Source organism: Bidens hawaiensis, unplaced genomic scaffold, assembly GCF_021521415.1.
Source record: "Bidens hawaiensis isolate Kalapana, Puna unplaced genomic scaffold, B.hawaiensis_p1.1 tig00010745_1, whole genome shotgun sequence".
Classification (NCBI taxonomy): Eukaryota; Viridiplantae; Streptophyta; class Magnoliopsida; order Asterales; family Asteraceae; genus Bidens; species Bidens hawaiensis.
The window spans coordinates 448,490-468,575 of NW_027491825.1; the positions used below are offsets into that span (position 1 = coordinate 448,490).

The 20,086-nt window shown below is 30.5% G+C and overlaps 1 protein-coding gene across 1 annotated transcript; it reads right to left on the reverse strand.

Annotated features, from left to right (window-relative positions):
- Positions 1-10,621: 10,621 nt before the first annotated feature.
- Positions 10,622-17,093, reverse strand: LOC143536233 (protein pleiotropic regulatory locus 1-like). The gene is made up of 17 exons (XM_077030275.1): positions 16,876-17,093; positions 16,745-16,769; positions 15,492-15,597; positions 14,860-14,929; positions 14,688-14,750; positions 14,061-14,145; positions 13,680-13,772; positions 12,945-13,008; positions 12,762-12,847; positions 12,569-12,670; positions 12,416-12,499; positions 11,736-11,796; positions 11,592-11,658; positions 11,419-11,496; positions 11,253-11,317; positions 11,086-11,163; positions 10,622-10,948 (listed from the first exon to the last, which is right to left on the reverse strand). The coding sequence occupies exons 1-17, from the start codon at positions 17,022-17,024 to the stop codon at positions 10,776-10,778; spliced, it is 1,449 nt and encodes a 482-aa protein (XP_076886390.1). The 5' UTR covers positions 17,025-17,093; the 3' UTR covers positions 10,622-10,775.
- Between the last annotated feature and the right edge of the window lie 2,993 nt (positions 17,094-20,086).

Below are 20,086 nucleotides of genomic sequence, written 5' to 3' on the forward strand. Positions count from 1 at the left end.
AACTTCTATGATTTTCAAACTGATTTGACCTTAATATTCATATTCCAATTATTATATGATATGTATATTTTATAAATAAATACATATATTTTGTATGACATATTTAATTTATTGACTTATTTTTATATGGTTTAGTCGTATAAACTCGTATTTGAACCGATCCCTTTTCAAATTTGAATTCTCTTTAACAAAAAAAAAACAAATAATTAAAATAAACACACAAAAAAATGATTCAATAAACACCAATGCAAGTCCAAAGCTAAAAGTGAAAATAATAATAATAATAATAATAATAATAATAATAATAATAATAATAATAAATAAATAAATAAATAAATAAATAAAATATACTATTCTTGCACACGATTGTAGTCGTGGATGCCAGAAACAAGTCAACAACTATGGAAATAGGGAAACATAAAGTAGACATTTAAAAAGCATCATCATTTGATAATTAACACATTTAAAATAATTTTTAAGATTTTTTTTATTAAAATAACTTATCATAACAAACAGTGTTTATAATATTTGTAGCAATAATGAAATAAGTTGGATAGTACATAGAATTATTATATTTGATTTTAACTTTTTAAATAAATTGTTGGAGTTACAAGTATCCTATAAAGAACAACTTAAACTTGTATCACCAATTTACCATTATATATATTTCCTTCAATTACAGAATGATATTGCAAAAAACATATGCTATCTACTACTTAAGCTATAAAATTATATAATCCCAACTATTAAAAATATTTAAAAAAATAATTCCATGTATCTCATCTCCGTCCTAACATAACCCAACCACCTTGACACACGCCTTTGAGAGTACAAATTCTGTTCAGTAAAAGAGGATGAGCTAAGGGTAAGAGGGGAGCATTTAGTCCGTAAACGTTAGAATCATTTGAATATAATAAAGATCATGTTTTCCCATATGAGTTTTTAGCCTGCTAATTTAATTTCCGCTGCAATATACGTTGACTAATTCAAATTGATTGAATTCAATCTTATAATTCAAATTATGAAAAGTTAGAGTAGTTCAAGTGTTTAGTGAAATATATGGTCCAGCAGGAACTTAAACCGGAATTAACTTTAACTACTCTAAATAAGATTTCTTTTCTTGTATTTTAATTTTACATTTTTAAGAATATTATTACCTTTGAGTACTGGTTCTCAACTCTGACCGACTCTTTAAAATTAAAATATACATGTATATTCTCATAAAGTAGTTGGAGATTTATGATGGTTGCAGTTAATATTTTGATATGAAAAGGTCAAAAGAAAATTTGACAGAATATCTTCAATAAATGTTTTATGTATCAAATTAGATATTGTTGACAGGACGGAAAGCATGCAAATAGTATTCGTGCATACTTTCTATTATTAAATGTGTTCCCTATTGTTTCAAACCATTAAATGTGTACAACTCATTAGTCATTGGTACTCATACATAGACGACACGTTATTTCAAGGGCTATCTTTTTGGTATAAAAGCATTTGTAAATCACTAACTTTTTTACCACCATTTTCTGTTTATCTTGAAAATCTATACATACTATTAAAGCAATGAACAATTTTCACATGGCATCATTCTAGGGTGTTTACATAGGATGCCACCTCATTGCCATGTCACCCATTACCTTTCTTAATCATGCCAACTAATCAACTAACCTATATTTAAACCATAACATTTCTTAATTATTTACCCTAATCAACTTTTTCTCTCTTTCTATAGTTTAGCCGGATCTCCTTTCTCCTATTCATATATTCCGACGAATATGGATGTGGGTTTGTATTAATTTTCCGGTAAGTATATATTTTATAATAAACTTCCGATCTTGATCTATCAATTTCCGGCAACATTAAATTTTTTCCGGTTATTGTTTCCTCTAACCTTTTTATCTTTATTCTCATTGTTAACTGATTTTATTAAAATCAGTTTAGGTTGTAAATCATAAACGGCGATGAAGGTTATATGTGGACGTATTAATTTTTTCCGGTAAGATTTTCCATTGAGTTTTTCCGGCTATGTGTTATACCTTTAACAATGGTTTCTTTTAATTATTTCAGGTTATCTACACGATTTATTTGCTCAAGTTTTCTTTTTAGTTTGTTAATCAAAACCTTATATTCCATTTTTTCGTTTTTCCGGTAAGTTTTTCCGGCTAGGTTTTCTGGATGTTTGTTTTACTTATAGCAATGGTTGCATAATATCAACATTAATATTCTACTTTATAATTGCAGGTGAGTGTCACGGCTTATACAATCTATTTTCCGGTGACACCTTTCATTTTCCTGTTTCCGGTAACATCTTTTATTTTTTCCGTTTATTAGTTATAATTAAAATAATCCATAATATCAATATTAATATTCGTTTTTATTATTTCATGTAATTGCCCGACTCATATAATCTAATTTCACGGATTGATCATGAGCTTATAATATGTATAGATTTTTATTTTAATATTGATGTATATTTCATTTTTGAATATTCATGTATATTCATTTTAAATTTTGTTACATAAAAGAAAATATTATTGTATATTGTAGATCCGAGATTAGTTGATCTATATTTTTTTTCCGGCGTGTGTTAATCTATTTTCCCAAAATTTATTATTAGTTAGACTTTCCTTATTTTTTAAATAGCGTAATTAACATGAATATTGTGATTTATATACATTAATTATCTCATTAACACATTTTTAAATACTTTGACTTTCCTTAATTTATAAACAAACAGATTTTTAATTTAATTTGAATTATTTCTAAATAATTACTTGATATTCAAAGTGAATAAGTTTATTTGGTATTCGAAAATATTCAAGTTATTATTAAACTTAATTTTAATGTTTTTTGACCTTTAAGTAATAAGTTAATTTGTTATATTTTTGGTACAAGTTAATATAAAAATAACTATCCATATCTTGCATAATAATAAGTTTACTAAAATCGATAAAAAGAAATTATTGCCGTGTTTTGATTAATTTAAAATATGATTTCTATTTATAGTACAGTATATTATAATTACAGAACTATTTATCATTATTAATTTATAATACATAATCTATAAATAAGTAAATAAGTAATGAGGAAATAAATAAATAATTAGATGATTTAAGGTAAGTTCTAACACATTTGAATTATTTGAAAAGTAAATAATGAAATAAGTAAATAATTAAACGAATAAGTCGTTTGAATATTAAAGTATCCATATATTTTGGTTATATGTTGACTAAATTGATTTTCGAAACTATTGAAGTTAATATTAAAGTAAATAAGTTAATTGTAACATCCTACTTTTGGTTATAATAATAAAATAAATTTCGACTATTTTATAGTGGGTCGTTATCGGTTAGATAAATAGAACATGAGTTGGGCTAGTGTTGGGTAAATGGATATGGGTTATGGACTTGGGTTGTGAAAGAAAGAAGGGAAAGACCATGGGCTTAAGCCCATGATCCCTAAATATATAAACCATTAATCACCATTTAACTTCATTTCACACATATTCCATACACCACCCAAAACACACACTTAAGCTTCTCTCTAGTTCTCCCTTTTTCTCTCTAGCCGAAACCAAGAAGGAAACCGAGCACCGACCCGAGGTAATACTAGTATGATGTTTATTAACTTAAACCCGTTAGATATAATCGCGAAACTACGAGCCGACACCGTTAAACCGTTTAAGTCACGAGATCCGGATGGAATCGGGTATAAACCGAACCTAAGATGAGCTTAGGGATCACCCTAGCTCAGATCTGGATCGAACGGGACGAAAAACGGTGAAAAACGAGTTAAAACATGTTTTTCCGGCGAAAACGCGGTTTTCCGGCGATGCCAGCGCCGGAAAAGCTTGGTACGAGGTTAGGCGTCAGAGAATGTTTCAAACATTCTCTGACTTAACCCTAGTTCGCTAACGGAGAGTTAACGATTTAGAAGTAATTCGTCACCTGATTCGCTAAGAAAAGAATAACGAACTAGCCTTAGTTCGCGTCCAGATTCTTTAAGGAAAAGATAACGAATTAACCCCCAGTTCGTTATAGTCATTCGTTAAGGAGATAGCGAATTAGAAGGTCCAATTCGTTGCCTGGACTGGTTCGTTATATGGACTGATTCGTTAAAGTACCAGTTCGTTAGAGGGTTCGATTCGCTATAATGACCAGTTCGCTAAGATAAGCCAATTCGTTATGAACCAGTAACGAATAGAACTTTGAAAGAATGACATAACAGTCCCTGGACTTAGAAAAAGAATGAATTAATTACAATTGAGCCCTTAAACTTTTTAAGCTAGTAAAATAATAATGATTCAAAATCCTAATGGAAAATGTGTTAAGACAGTTAATGGAAATAAAATGTGTTTAAGCTCGACCCCAGCCAGGGGCTCTGCCCCTTGGACCCTGCTAGGGGCTGCCGCCCCTAGACCCCGCTGCCAGGGGCGCTGCCCCCGGACCCCCGTTCGTTGCGGGTCATAAGTAGACTAGAAAGACGTTATAGATAGTGATAGATAATTGATACGTGTAATTATTATACAGTTAGCCGCACCCAACTGAAGAAAGGAATAACAATTAACGGTGAACGTAACCGACTTCAGGTGAGTTTCTAGCCCCATTCCTTGTTATGTTTTCGGGGCTGTGTGCATACTCGATGTGATTAGTTAATACACTTATCCTAAGTGATAAGTGTATGCCATATATGTATTATGTGAAATGTATGAATGGTTTCTTTTCGATACATGAACGATCTTCGGAATTGCATGTATTGCCAGGAAATGGTTGATGTTATATGTATGTTGTAAGATGAAGAATGAATAATGTATGTATGAAACTTACGATTATGTATATAGAAAAGTATGTTAAAAAGGTATGGAAGAAAGGGTACCGGACCCTAATAATATCCGAGGATGAAGGGTACCTGACCCTAATAATATCCGAGGATGAAGGGTACCGGACCCTAATAATATCCGAGGATGAAGGGTACCGGACCCTAATAATATCCGAGGATGGAGGGCACCGGACCCTAATAATATCCGAGGATGGAGGGTACTGGACCCTAATAATATCCGAGGTATGTAGGGCGAATGCTCTTTATAACGTAAGGTTAGATATGTATGTGTATGAAAGATTGATGGACAGGTTAAGTATGTAATGTGTACCTACGGGCACGTGTATGTGTATGTAAAGTAAGTTATGTGATTAACTAGAACTCACTCAGCGTAGCTGATTTTTAGTATGCACGCAGGCAAATAGGTTGAGGCAGCTAGCATGATTAAAGACACATGGCATGGAATCGAAGAGATTGGCATCTCGAAGAAATGTTGTGATGTTTTAATGACTATGAATGTTTTATAAGACAAGATTTGAAGGTTATGTAACATATTATGGTTGAAGTTTTAATGTTCCGCGAATGTTTTAATTAACTCTGATTTAGAACTGTGTTTATAAGTAAATCCAACACCAAAGTAGGGCTGCCGGTAACGGGGCCTTACATTAATTCTTTTTATATTTACAATAAATTAATTGTCAAAGTTTAAAATTGTATATTGTTAGTTCATATATTAAAGCTAATATTAAATCTAATAAAGTAAATAAGAAAATAAGTAAATAATTAAACGAATTAAGGTAAGTCGTTTAAATATTAAAGTATCCATATATTTTTGGTATATGTTGACTAAATTGATTTTCGAAACTATAGAAGTTAATATTAAAGTAAATAAGGTAATTGTTTTTATATTAACAATAAATTAATTGTCAAAGTTTAAAATGGAATATTGTTACTTCAAAGATATTTACAATATTAAAGTAAATATTAATTGATTTTTTTATGTTGACTAAATTGATTTTTTTTACCTTTGAAGTTAATATTAAAGTAAATACGTTAATTCTTTTTATATTTACAATAAATTAATTGTCAAAGTTTAAAATTGTATATTGTTAGTTCAAATATTAAAGCTATTAAAGTAAATAAGGAAATAAGTAAACGAATTAAGGTAAGTCGTTTGAATATTAAAGTATCCATATATTTTTGGTATATGTTGACTAAATTGATTTTCGAAACTATTGAAGTTAATATTAAAGTAAATAAGGTAATTGTTTTTATATTAACAATAAATTAATTGTCAAAGTTTAAAATGGAATATTGTTACTTCAAATATTAAAGTTAATAAGTTAATTTTAAGTAAATAACTAAATAATAAATAAGTAAATATTCAAACGAATTAAAGACAAATAATTAGATGTTTTATTGATGTTGTTATTTATTGATGCTGTTATGTAAAAACAAAAATTTACATAATACGGAGTAAAAAAATGACATGATTTCTCGGTAATATTATAGTATGCTTTAATTTACAAAATTATGTCTCATTTCGATTTATATTATATTTTACAAATTCATGTACATCTTATTTCTACACTTTCATATTTTACAAAAATACATAATCGTTATAGACAACCATATAATTTTATAAATAACTAATATTTACAAATTCAAACCTTCAACCATTTTCCAGATTATAATTTACAATTATTCCATAATCGATAAATATTATATTTTACATAATCGATAAATAAGTAAATAACGAAATAATGATAATTAATCTTCCATAATAATGATTTGACTAAAATTAACATGGAATATATATTTACATATTATATTATAAAAGAAATGCACCATTTATGTTTATATGAAAGTCAAATTTGTACATCTTATTTCTACACTTTCATAATTTACAATTATTCTAACTAACCATTTTCGAGATTATATTTTACAATTATTCCAAATCAAATTTTTTAAAACCGAATGAATAACCCTTTTTAATGTTTTTAATTCTTACCATTTTAATAAACTCATTCCTTAATATGGTTTGACCGAAATAATAACCTAATTATCCCATTATTACAATTTATATGGTTTAACTTTCCTTATTTGTTAAAAAAAATGAATGAAGAAGTTATAAATTAAATAAATTTCCAACCGATTTAAGTATTTGACCATTCACATTAAATCTTTTTTACCATTCATATTAAATTTTTAAATTTTAAATAACGGAAATGAAACATTTGGATCACTTAAAGCTTGCGAATGTTATAAAAGAAATGAAACATTTGAATTTGGAAAATGAAGTTAGTGCTAAATTTTTTTCAAGATGGTAATATTTAATTCAAACATGGTTTGCAATAAATGGTTTAAACTGATGTGCAAATAAACACGGGTACAATCTTAGAGTAATAAATATTACAGTTATTGATGTGTAATAAATATCTTAGATAAAGTTCATATTTTGAATCAAAATTGAGATAAAAGTTTTGTTGAATCGACATTATAGAATTGTTTTATTGATTTGGAGACTAATTTTCTTTGTTTGCTTATTATTGTACTAATGATATAAGTTATAAAATATTTTAACTTTTCATTTATCTTTGTTAGTCTTTTTATGTTTTTGTATTTGATTAAAATAAGTTATGATGTCTTATAATTCATGTAAAAGTATCATTTATTTATAAGTACAACATATACATTTCATTAAATTTATATGATGTTACATACATATATATATATATATCATGTTTTTAAATATGTTGCACCGTGTGTAACACGGTTACTATCCTAAATCAATATTGGAATCCAATGATCTGTTTCTTTTAAGAGATTTGAATAACTTCAAGCTTGCTAATGTTATAAAAGAAAGAGCACATTTGGATTTGAAAAATGTAGTTAGTGAGAAGGTAAAATGATTGTTAGAGTGTGATAATTATGAGTCAAATTTTGATTATCTTCCAAACACTTTGGAATCTAAAGATAAAATTTAAGGTAATACCAATAACTTAGTTATGTAGTTGATTACTCTAAATTTTTTACTTTCATTGTTTACTTTGTGCTTTCTATTTAAGTTTCATAACTAGAAACTTTCAAAAAACATACAATAAAATTCTATAATCGTTTATTTTGTTTGTCACGTTGTGAAGGTAATTTGCTTATTTGGTGAAATTTTGAAGTTGATGATTGGTAAATTTGACTCCGACATGTTTAGATCTTATTTTGGTATATCCTTTTTATGTGTATATTTAGTTTGTCTTAGTTTAAGCTTGTATTAAGACAATATGAATGATCAATTGTTTGGTTACCAAGTTATGTTTATTATGTGTGTTTGTTTAATATGACAGTGAAAAAATATTATGATTTTGATGATCAGTTTGTTGCATTTTTTTAAAAAAAAACATATGAATTTCTAAGATTGTAGTTATAAAGTTATGTTAAATTTTATGATTTTCTAAATGTTTTCTTGTAAAATTTTATGATTGTTTATTTTTATATGGTAATTATTACATTCACACATTTTGTTTTAGTTTTACATAATCTTCTAGATATTAATGTTAACATAAACTCATTATGAAATACATTAACATTTTAATTTAATACTTAATTAATCAGGTTGAATGGTTTGTTTTGTTTTTCAGGTTTTATAGCAAAATGTTTTTGTTTTTTGACGGAAAATTTTGAAGTTCATACTGGGATAATACGATTTAAATATTTTCATAAATTTGTTAATATAGACAAGTTTGTGTAACTATTAACTTTTTATTTGGCAATGTTACTCTCTAATATTTTGTTTAGGACATCCTAATGTTAATATATGGTTGTTTATTTATAAAATTTTATGGTTGTCTATATTGATTTTGTTATTGATCTATTTTAACCCATGTGTAACACGGGTACTATCCTAGTTAATAATTATAACCTTCTTCAAAAAAAAAATATCTCTCAAATAATCAATTTCATAGCATGAACCTTCTTACATTTCTAAATCATCATTTACTTATATATATTTTGTTAACCAATTTTTTTATTTTAATAACCAGCTTAGTTTTTAATATCATATAAATAAATAAACATGATATTATCGGGCTCATTATAATGTCAATGGCGTGCGTAACAAAACTATTTTTGTTTTTTAAATTATAATGTTTTTTCTTTAAATATGTAAAATTTTTTGTTTTACTTTCGATACTGTAACAAACGTAACTAAAACCGACTGAAATTCTCTTGACTTACGGCTGCAATGCCCAGATTTTATCAACCGAATAATCGCCGTTTTAAATATATTGTTTTTATATTATAAGCTATGCAAATATTCTGAGCGTTTACTAATTTAATCTTAGATTTAGTACTAGCATTATAACAAAACTAACCGATATCAATCATATTCAAGTTGCCTTGATCATAACTTACACGTGTGACAATACTACTTTGGGTTCTCAGAAATTTATTTTTATACTTATTGTCGTTGTCATTACGAACTTGAATGTAACGGACCAAAATTCAGGGATTGAAATTCTAATTTAGTGTCATCAGTAGAGGTGCACAAACCGGGTATTCTCAGAAACCGGGTTCGGGTAGGAACCGGTTCCAGGTATAGTCGGGTATCTGACCGGTTTCATCGGGTTTCGGGTAGGGTCGGGTTTTGTCCGGATATTAGCAGAACCAGGTCCAGGTCGGTTCCGGTTCTTGGGGGAAACCAAAGCCCGGTCCGTACCCGCGGGTAGGGAAGGGTCGGTTCCGGTTCTTGGGGGAAACCAAAGCCTGGTCCGTACCCACGGGTAGGGAAGGGTCGGGTCCGGTTCACGGTAGGAACCGCCGGATCGGGTCCGGAACCGGTTCTTTTGTGCACCTTTAGTCATCATCATAACGAAATCAACACAGCAATCGAATGACGTTAATGCACTGTCACGACACGAGTACAAAACTAGTTAAAACAAACCAAGATTGACTCATTTAAACTCTTACTTTCAAGGCTAAACCGTTTAGACAATACACTATAAAACACAGTAATATAAGTAGGACTGTTCAAAGGGTAAGACCCGACCCTTTTATCTAATACCCTACCCGGAACCTTTACCCTTTTAGGAAGAAACTTGGACCCGAGACCCTACCCTCTAACCAATAAAAGGGTCGGGTATAAATAAGGGTTTCAAGGATCCAACCCTTTACCCTTTAAGACAGTAATCACATCTTCTTTTTCTGCATTTACAAGTTGCATATCTCATAAATGACTTTAATATATGAATCATAGAACAATTATACTTTCATTTAATAACATAGTAAAATTTAACTTCGAAATTTTATCAATCATTTGAATTGATGCAAGCAATATTCACATTCACAAATTACTTGTAGAGAACAATTCAGTGATTTTCATATATATGTTTCCATTTAGTAGCATGACCCTTTATTTTTATTTTTCTTAGTAGTTGAAAATTTCTGATGAATCATATATGAAATACAAACCTCTCATAAATTTTATATTAATCGTGAATTTGATGTATATCTATCTAGTAAAAGGGTCAAGGGTTTGAAAAAGGGTAGCACCCTTGAAACCCTTTTACCTTTTAAGGTGAAATTTAAATACCCTTTACCCTACCCATATTATTTATTCGGGTCTAATTAAGAGTTTTAAGAGTCGGGTAACCGGGTTTCAAGGGTCCAACCATTATCTCGCTCACCCCTAAATATAAGTTGGTCTTTAAAACTTTAAAATAGGCATTTAAAAGAAGTTTTTGTTGGACCAAGTCAAACAACCCCACCATGTCATGAGTAAATAAGCATAGATATTAGCATGTGCATATGAAGCACATTTTCATGACAGCCTCCAAATATCCACCTTTCTCAGACATGTCTGGCCCATTTCTGTAAACATATCTCATTAAAAACACTTTTAACTTAAAATTACAATACAATTAACATCAAATAACACAATTCCTTCAAAATTCGGTCCGCGTTTAAAACCTACGAATGTCTTTAGGCGGCTTAAAGTTAACCGGGTGAGTCTCGGGAGTGGCATTTTCGTCTTCTTTCCACATCTTGATTGTTTTGTCAGCTTCACATGTAACGAGCCTCGACCCCGTCATGTCATAAGATAGCGCGTAAATTCCAGCCTCACTATCCAGCGAGCCTAAAACATCAGGAAAAAAAATCATTTATATACTCTTCCAATTTAAGTGTCAAAATGGGGTCGGTTTGACCCAAAAAGATTATTGTGCCAATAATAATATAACATAAGGATGTTTTATGCAGTAAAAGGAAACATACCAGGTTGAACAATCGTTTGAGATTGTTGGAAACAATGACCACTTTTCCAGTCCCAAAACCATAAGCTCCCGTTGTCACCTTTTCATTGAAAAACTATTATAATCAATTAACATCCCGTGAAAATAAAGTCAATAAATAGCTTATGATGATTATAAACTAACACTCACCTCCAGTTGCCAACACGCCCTCTTGATTGACTGTCATCGCATTAATTATGGTCTTCTGTTGAGAACTGCAGGTATACAAAATGAAATAAAATAATTAGTAAACTAATAAGCAGATGAGAAGAGTGATCCTATTTTATTACACAAAATAAGTAATTAAAAAACTCACAGCATGTTATGCAGAAATTCTCCTCTAGGAAGGCTGAACTTTTTTGTATTGTCAGCTGATGCGGAAGCAAAACTATCCCTGCAATGTCAAAAACAAAAGGTTGAAATATGCACTTAATAAAATTATGGTATTATGATATGAGAAATGATATATTATAAAGTTTTGTTACATACTCGGTAGGATGGGGGGCCAATGCACGTACAGTTTTCTTATGATGAGTGAGAGTTGCCATTGTTTTACCTATGAGAGTAACAACGGGCTTAAATATCACGAAGGTAGATACATATAAGAATAATATAATTAAATAAATATATTACCATATCTAAGATCCCAGAACTTAATGGTAGAGTCATGTGAACCGGTTACAACTTGAGGATCCTGAAAAAGATTGTACCATATTAAGCTTTCTAATGATTAAAGAAAAGAAGTCCGTAATAGATTGATACACTTTTTTTAACTGTAACACGCTTGTAAACGAACCGACCGAACATGAACAGAGCATGTAAGTGTTCGTTCATTTAACTTTAACCGAACAAACAATCAAACACAAACATTAAACGAATGGGGTTTTCTTGTTTGCGGTTGTTCGTAAAGAAAATGAATTTGTTTGTGTGCTTTTATGTTCGTTCATAAACAATATAAACGAACGATTCACAAACAGAAAAGAACAATCATAACTAAATCTAAACCAATTTAAATATAATGTGAACACCAATGTGTTAGGCCCTAAAAAGTTAATAAAACTAGACTTAAATGTAATGGGCCTAGAAAACGTAAATGAATATATTAACGAGCGTAAACGAACGAACGAACTTAGATAAACGTAAAGGAACAAAAATAAGCAAACTTAAATGAACGAACCAGACATGTGTTCAAGTTCGCTCGTATAACTAAACGAACAACTTTCGTTCATGTTTGTCCATTCATTAAATAAACGAACTTCCCACCAAGTTCAATGAACGTTCATTCATTTTAGAGGTCTAACACTATTGCTTACCGTGGGACGAGTGAACACTGAACAAACTGTATTATCATGGCCCGAAAGAGCATGAATTTGCATCTTGCTACGAATGTCCCAGACCTGAAAACAATATGGTGCCAAATGTTAATTTCACAAATTATTACTTTCTATAAATTATTAATTTCATACCCGGCAAACAGAATCACGACCGCCAGTAAGCAAAACGTCAATAGTGGGATGAAGCGCCAGGCAATATACACCGCTCAAATGACCATGATATGACCGAATAACCTTCAAAAGTCAATAATAATAGTTTCAGAAAGTGTTGCAGATACGAATAATAAAATAATATTATATCAGTCAACTGGTCAATGATTAAAACCTTGTTCTGTTCTAGATCCCAGCATTTAACTAGTTTATCATCACCAGCCGAAAACATGTATGTATGCCTAGTGCTAACAGCCAGACCTGAAATACAAAAAGTAGGATATTTGTTTCAGATGCAAAATGAGTGGCATGGGTCAAAATGTTGACCATGAATAACTGATTAATTTAAAAACCATACCTCTAACTTGCTCTATATGCCCTGTTAGTGTCAACTTTAATTGTCCTGATCCCACATCCCAAATCTGTCAAAAATCAATAACAAAACCTTTAGTGAAAGTTTTTAAAAATATGAATCCACTGATATGAAATTTTAAACTCCCATAAATGTAAACCCAAAGTGGAATAAACTTTTGCAAATTTATAGAAAAATTAAGTACATGATCCAAATCATCTACTCAAATTATAAATCAGAATGAATATTGTAAGCATTCACCCAGTTTTGTATCTGACCCGTTAACACATCTGTTAATAGTTTTAAGTTCGACTGATATGTGAATGTGGTGTAGCCTTTTACTTAAGAAACTACTGGAACGCAAATTATGAAAATGGCTTTAAGATTTTTCTACTATTTTAAATGATCGCTCAAACTTAGGATTTCAAACTTGTGTAAGTAAAGCCAATTTAGTGTCCAACTATGGAGCATCATGCATATCATTTGATGGCAGGCTTGATATAAAGGCATTGAATAATGCCCCTTCTTTCCAAACAAATAATTAATTGCATTTGGAGACAACCCTTTTTGCAAAAAAAACAACCACATTACAGGATTTAAGATATTAATACTTAGGGTACCTTCTTAAGAGTTCAAAAATCACAAAATAGTAATTTCAAGAAATTCCATCTGATTGTTACACCATAAAAAAAATGTATACCAAAAGCTCTTATCATAGTTTTGTTTAGTTAAAATAATTACCTTAATCGTTCGATCTGCAGAACCGGTACAGAACCACTCGTTATTTGGACTAAATGCAATAGATCTCACCCATCCCAAATGGCCACTAATGACCTGCAAATACATTAGCTCAGTTAGTGAAGATAAGAAAGGCTAAAAAAAGAAACATGAAAATGAAAGAAAACGATTTATAGAAAATTAGAAACACCAACTTATCATAAGGTGGGCAATAAGAGTTACATAAATTTATATTTAACAATATTTATATTATTCATGTGTTGAGTGTATAATATAATTTATCATATCATAAAGATTCAAAAATACACTCAATTATGTATAATAATTCTTTATTTGATATGATACATTCAAAAGACAAAGCTTTATGAAGGTCAAGATTCTCACTCTGTAGTTCTTCCATGGAGCATGCCATACAGGACGGGGCCATCTGCTCGGGATTCTTTCCATAAGAGCTGCAGTTGGCAGATTCCTACAAGTCAACAAGCCATAAATGTTATTAACTTCATTACCATAGTGAAGTCGTAAACCAGAGAGTTCAAAAATTAAGCTTCATGCTTTCAAACTGTGAAATATGAAGCATAAATGGATAATTAAAAGGTTAGCCCACTTAATGAAAGGGTTGTGTTTGATTTCACCTGTTTAACCACTTTACCTAAGCATGCCGACCTGTCAGGCCGTTTAACCCACTTATTACGACCCATTAAGCACGTTTACAACTTTATTACAACTTGTTTGACTCGTTTACCTAAACACGCCAACATGTCAACCCATTTATTACGAAAAATTAGTCATTAAACACATTTACAGCTTGATTACAACTCCTTTGACTCGTATAGACAAATAGGTTAAACGAGCCATGTTTGGGTTACAAGATTTTAACTGTGTCTGAGTTAAGGTTAATGTCTTTGACACGTGTGTGTGTGTGTGTACGGGTCGTGTTAGGGTTCAACTATTCAACCAGACACAACGACACGATTGACACCCCTATCAAAAGTTCAAGCGTATCCTAACCTTTCTGAGGTCCCGTGAGCAGGAATGACAGCTGTACTTTTTCCAGTCACACTACCGTTACCTCTGTCAAACAAAAAATTTCATAACATATTCAGCATACCAACTAAAAATAAAGAAAAAATATCACTATAACAAGTCAACAACAAAGAAAAAGAAAAGGGAAGGCGCTTACAAGTTCTTTGGTTGAAGAGAAGTAACGGCTAAATCACTTTGAGTACCAGTCTTCTTAGAACTTTCAGTACCTGCATATATTATTTGATAGAAGTCAAAAGATGATGCTTCTGATCACATCAGTTCTCTCTTTTCTAATTCTTTGCAATCCTATTTTGATGAAAATGAAACTTATGTTTAAGTTTCATTCATAAGAAAAACTAACAAGTTAACCATTCACCAACTAATTGTCCTAGGACTTGCAAAGTTATATGTATAATATAGATCATATTTAAGTTAAAGGTACTTAGCAGTTAACAACTCCTTGCAATATGAGTTAAGACACCTTTTTAGTTCAATAAAAGCAAGGGTGTTGAATTGTTGATAAACCGTTAAAACAACCAAACCACCCAAACCGGTTGTTTATCCTTTATTATTTTTATAATATTCAATTATGTATGTGTATTATAGAACAATCTTTAAATATAAGAATTCAGTTCAGATCACCAAAACCAAACCAATTTGGGCAGCCCAGCCTACCAAGCAACCCACAGTTCGGCTCAAACTTATCAACCAACCAAACTAGACCGTGAACACCCCTGTCCAACACATGGAAACAAGCTTATATACTTAGTGATGGAAAATTATGTGTACCTGCTAGAACAAGAGCATTTGAACTAGAAGGTTCAGCTTGATTTTGTGAGGAACTCTTGACAGGTGGATTTGAAACGCTCTTTATTCCACCATATTCAACATGTAGCTGCGTAATCATCAAAACAGACATAATATTAACCAAAAAGTACAAAACGTAAATAGGGCTCTAAACGAACCGAACATTCGACAGGAGGTTCGTTTACGTTCGCTGAAAAAGGAATTTCATTTGATTAAATAAATGAACACAAACATAGGCTACGTTCGTTCAAATGTGTTCATGTCTTAGTGGGCGTTCGATAATGTATTCATTTACCTCTGTTTATGTTCGTTAATATTTACCTCTCTTTATGTTCGCTAATACTTTTTTAATCTTGTTATATAGATTTAACAAATATTAACTATAAAACAAAAAATATACAAGTATTATGTGATTAATGTATATGCATGATTTAAAAAGGCTGTCTGAAGCTCGCCTCGACTGAGACACTAGAAAAAAGCATAAAAAGCTTAGCCTCATGGGGGGTCAACTGAAACCTAAGCCTCAGCCTGTCCGAGGCGGTCCGAGGCCGTGAGGCTTGTGAAAGTTGCCTAATTTATTATTTTCTGGACCTTTTTTTACCCATTTAGTGCTTAGTGAACTTTAATAGTGGGCCAACCAACATTTAGCCAAATCAACCTACGAAACCTCTTAAAAAACAACATCATTTAGTTAGTTTTTTCTTGTTAAAACCTAATCCTCCTTTCACACACAAACGCGGTCACGCAATCCCCGACCTTCAATCTCACAATATTACTAAATTAGGTTGTTGAACTATTTTATGATGTTTGTTACTTTGTTTTATTACTAAATGAGATTTTATAACATTCACGATATTTATTTGATGTTAAATTGTGATTTTTATGAGATATATACATATATACTTTTTTGGGTTGACACTGAGCATTGTTAGTTAACCAAATCAAATAAAACAGTTTTTGTGTTCATTCGTTTGTGTTCGCGAACCGTTCACCTATCCGATAAAAGCTTTATAAACGAACACAAACAAAACCTTGTTCTGTTCGGTTCAATTACATCCCTAACTAAACACACACACGGAAAACTTTAACAAAAATAATATAACCTAAACCAAATACCTAATATCACACTTAATCCTCCCCAAAATCAAAATCAATACGGTTTCATGTTTCAATTTCTAAACTTTTATCTTCAATTCAAGTATTTTATATAAAATAAAGCGAAGAATTTGACTAACCTTATGGCTGATGCGAATCTTCTTGCTGTAGAATAATAACAACATAACAATTAGATAACAACAACAACAACAATAATAATAATAATAATGTTGTGAAATTGAAATTAGGGTTAGGGTTTAGAAAAAAATACCTTTCGTTGTCAGGAGGTGGTAATAGAGAGTGATTGGGTGAGAAGAGATCGAGAGAGCGTTTAAGGGATTTGAAAGTGAGTTTCTTGAACGATTGTGGTTCCACTGGAAGCTCTGAAGACGAAGCCATTGTTGTTGTTGGCCCTGACATATCTGAACAACAACAAGAAGAATATGAAGAAGAAGAAGATCGATGCAACCCGGAGATATTGAAGAGGAAGAGGCGGTTTTATAAAAAGTGAGTTTGGTTTGTGGGGTTTTATCTTATAAACCCGGCCTGGCTAACGAGCCGGGTCGGGCTGTTCGAGTTGAAATCTGAACCGGTGGTTTTGAACAGAATTGGTTTGAGTTAAAACGGGCTTTGAATATAATGATTTTGGTTAATACGGTCCGTTTTGAAAACGCATCAACTTGGTTGGGTTAATACGGAGAATTTGGTTAAAGGGAGTCATTTAAGGGAAGGACATAAAATCTGTCTATCCACATAGAAAAAAATATATTCAGTTAATTAGTTATTCATCTACCTACACTGGCCCTCGGGATTAAGATGATTTTTTTTTCTCTAAATTATCCACGCTACCTGCGAGGTTAAACAAAAGTGAAAATATATATTTATAATGGTTTAAATGATTTTCAAAAAGTTGATGCATAATATAGTTTAACGAGATAGCATTCAGGATATAAGAGCACGTTTAGTATAATCCAAAATAATGCGTCTTATATATAAAACAATGTAATATGGTTAGTAAGACTTGGTTTTGGGCATACGTAAAACCATGCATAAATAATGTTGTTACGTTTAATAGTTGTAAACTTGGATATGATATAGTCTCACTAAGTGCTTAGACTACTAACTTCTACTAACTCAAATATGATCAAATTGTTTTACTATTAACCAATTGCAAATGCTTTAGGTTTGTTAATTATCCGCTAATATACATAGATATATTCTTTTAAAAAAATTCTCATGTGATCATACACAGATACTAGAAAAGAGTAAGGGTGGATATGTGTGACTGATTTTGACTCCTATATTCAATGTTTACTAGGATATTACCCATGTTACACACAGGTTGAAATTTGATATGTAAGAAAGTGTATATAAACAAGCATAAGATATCATAAAATTTATAACAAAAAAGATATCATATATCTGTATATTGGAGATATAGAGAATAACATTATTTACATAAGCAGTTACTAATTACACAACTTAAGTTTATAACAAAAGTCATGAAAATATTAGATATTAACAGTCTTATACCAACATAATCTTCAAAATTTTCTTCCTCAAACAAAATCATCCGGCCTTAAAGTCTGAAAAAAACAAACAAACAATGAAACTCAATTAACTATTAAACAAAAAAGTTAATGTATATCATAATGACTTTATGTGAACATAAATATCTAAATACTTTTGTTGAACTAAACACAAAATGTGAAAATGTAAACACAACTTTATAGCCAGAAAGAAAACAAATGCATAAAACCTGTAACAACTCGGATCTTCCACATATTATTTTAATAATCATTTCCCGACCCGTTTATATGTTCGGGAATTTTTTGCCGCGTTTAACGAGTTAATTTCTGGTTATAACATTACTTTTAATTATTTATATATTTAAAAAGTTTAAAGATATAACAATTTCAGCCCAAACTTAATCTATTAATCAAATGTGTTTCCACCTTCAAACTTTAGGGTCCTATATGCAAATATTGCAAACTAATATCCATTATCATCATCTCTAACCCGTCAGCCCAACCCATCTTCCTTCACCAAACCCGTTTGCCCATACCCATACTCGTTTATCAACCAAACCCGTAACCCATACTATTCTTGATCCTTAATTAAGGGATGTCAAATCAAAATTTGATCTTGCAGATCGTTGTTATTTGAATTACACATAACACCTACGTTTTAAATTAAGAAACACGATCAAAATATATGAATTTACTTAATAACAAACCCGTTGGATATCCTATTAACATATACCATTATACAGTTGATTTCGATGTCATTAAACGAGCTAACACCTTCATCTGGACGTCGTAAACCTTAGCCCTAATATTAATTTCACTGCAACAGCCCTCATCATCATCCCCGATTCATATTCTTGGCTGACGACACCTGTGCGTAATTCACCATCGATTCGCGGCTATTCCTGGCAATTCTTATTTGTAACCAGTTCGTTTTTATGCACTGATCAATAACCCTAAACTTAATTGGACAATCGTTTAACAGATTTACGGATTTAAGATTTTAGGGTTCATACTTAAATTGGGGCATCTGGCTGTTTTATAGATAATAATTCTTTTGCGATTAAAACTCAACTGACATGCTAGAGCATCTGGTGGTACTGTGTGTGATCTAAACTTTTAATCCGGCTGGGGCGCGGGTTCGAGGCTCACCTCAGCCCAGCCTTTCCTTTTTGTTTTTTTGTTTATTTATGTTCATGGTTTAATAAGTATATTATAATTAATATTGATTATCAAATAAATGTCATTTTATCAAACCGACATCATTAAGTTGTCATTTTCCGTCAAGTAATCTCGCATACTAGTTTTTGTATATATATATATATATATATGTTTTATAAGTATATAATAACACTAGATTATCACTATTTTATTTAAACCCGACACTTTAATCCACTTTCCTCGTCGTTGAACGTTTTTATAAATCGCTTATGTTAATTTTGTACCTAAAAATATATATGTATCATTCTTTAAAATTTGTGAAAAACGTATTTTGAACGTATTAAATATATTTATAAAATTATATTTTCGTTAAATAACCGAAGATATATATTGTATAATAAATATATATTTAAACGTTTGTCTTGAATTAATTAATATATATTACAAGTTATATTTATTTATGTATGCAATTATAAATGTATTAGATTTAATTAAGTATTAATTAAATAATCATATAATTATTTCTAGCTAATATTTATTTAATTAAACTAATAATAATATTTTCGCAATATCAATAATAATTATTGGAGAAATCCATTGAGCAATTAATAAACGTTCTAATCTCAAACCTAACTCAATTCACATTAAAGATCTTAATTCATTAAATCATGTTATATGGTTTTATAAATAATTCATATTACCCTTATCTGACTAGGAATCCTCGGCGGTATATCCCGAAGGGTTCATCTTTCTCACATCATTCTCATTTGTATTTCGTTCCTCTAATCAGGTGAG

Bases quoted from the DNA above. Each gene is read 5' to 3' on its own strand.
- LOC143536233 (XM_077030275.1), bottom strand. From the start codon at position 17,024: ATGTCAGGGCCAACAACAACAATGGCTTCGTCTTCAGAGCTTCCAGTG. The intron at 12,500-12,568 runs GTATGAAATTAA...TATTGTTTTCAG, and splicing joins GTCGTGATTCTGTTTGCCGG to GTCTGGGACATTCGTAGCAA. The intron at 11,797-12,415 runs GTAAGCAATAGT...AATCTTTTTCAG, and splicing joins CAGTGTTCACTCGTCCCACG to GATCCTCAAGTTGTAACCGG.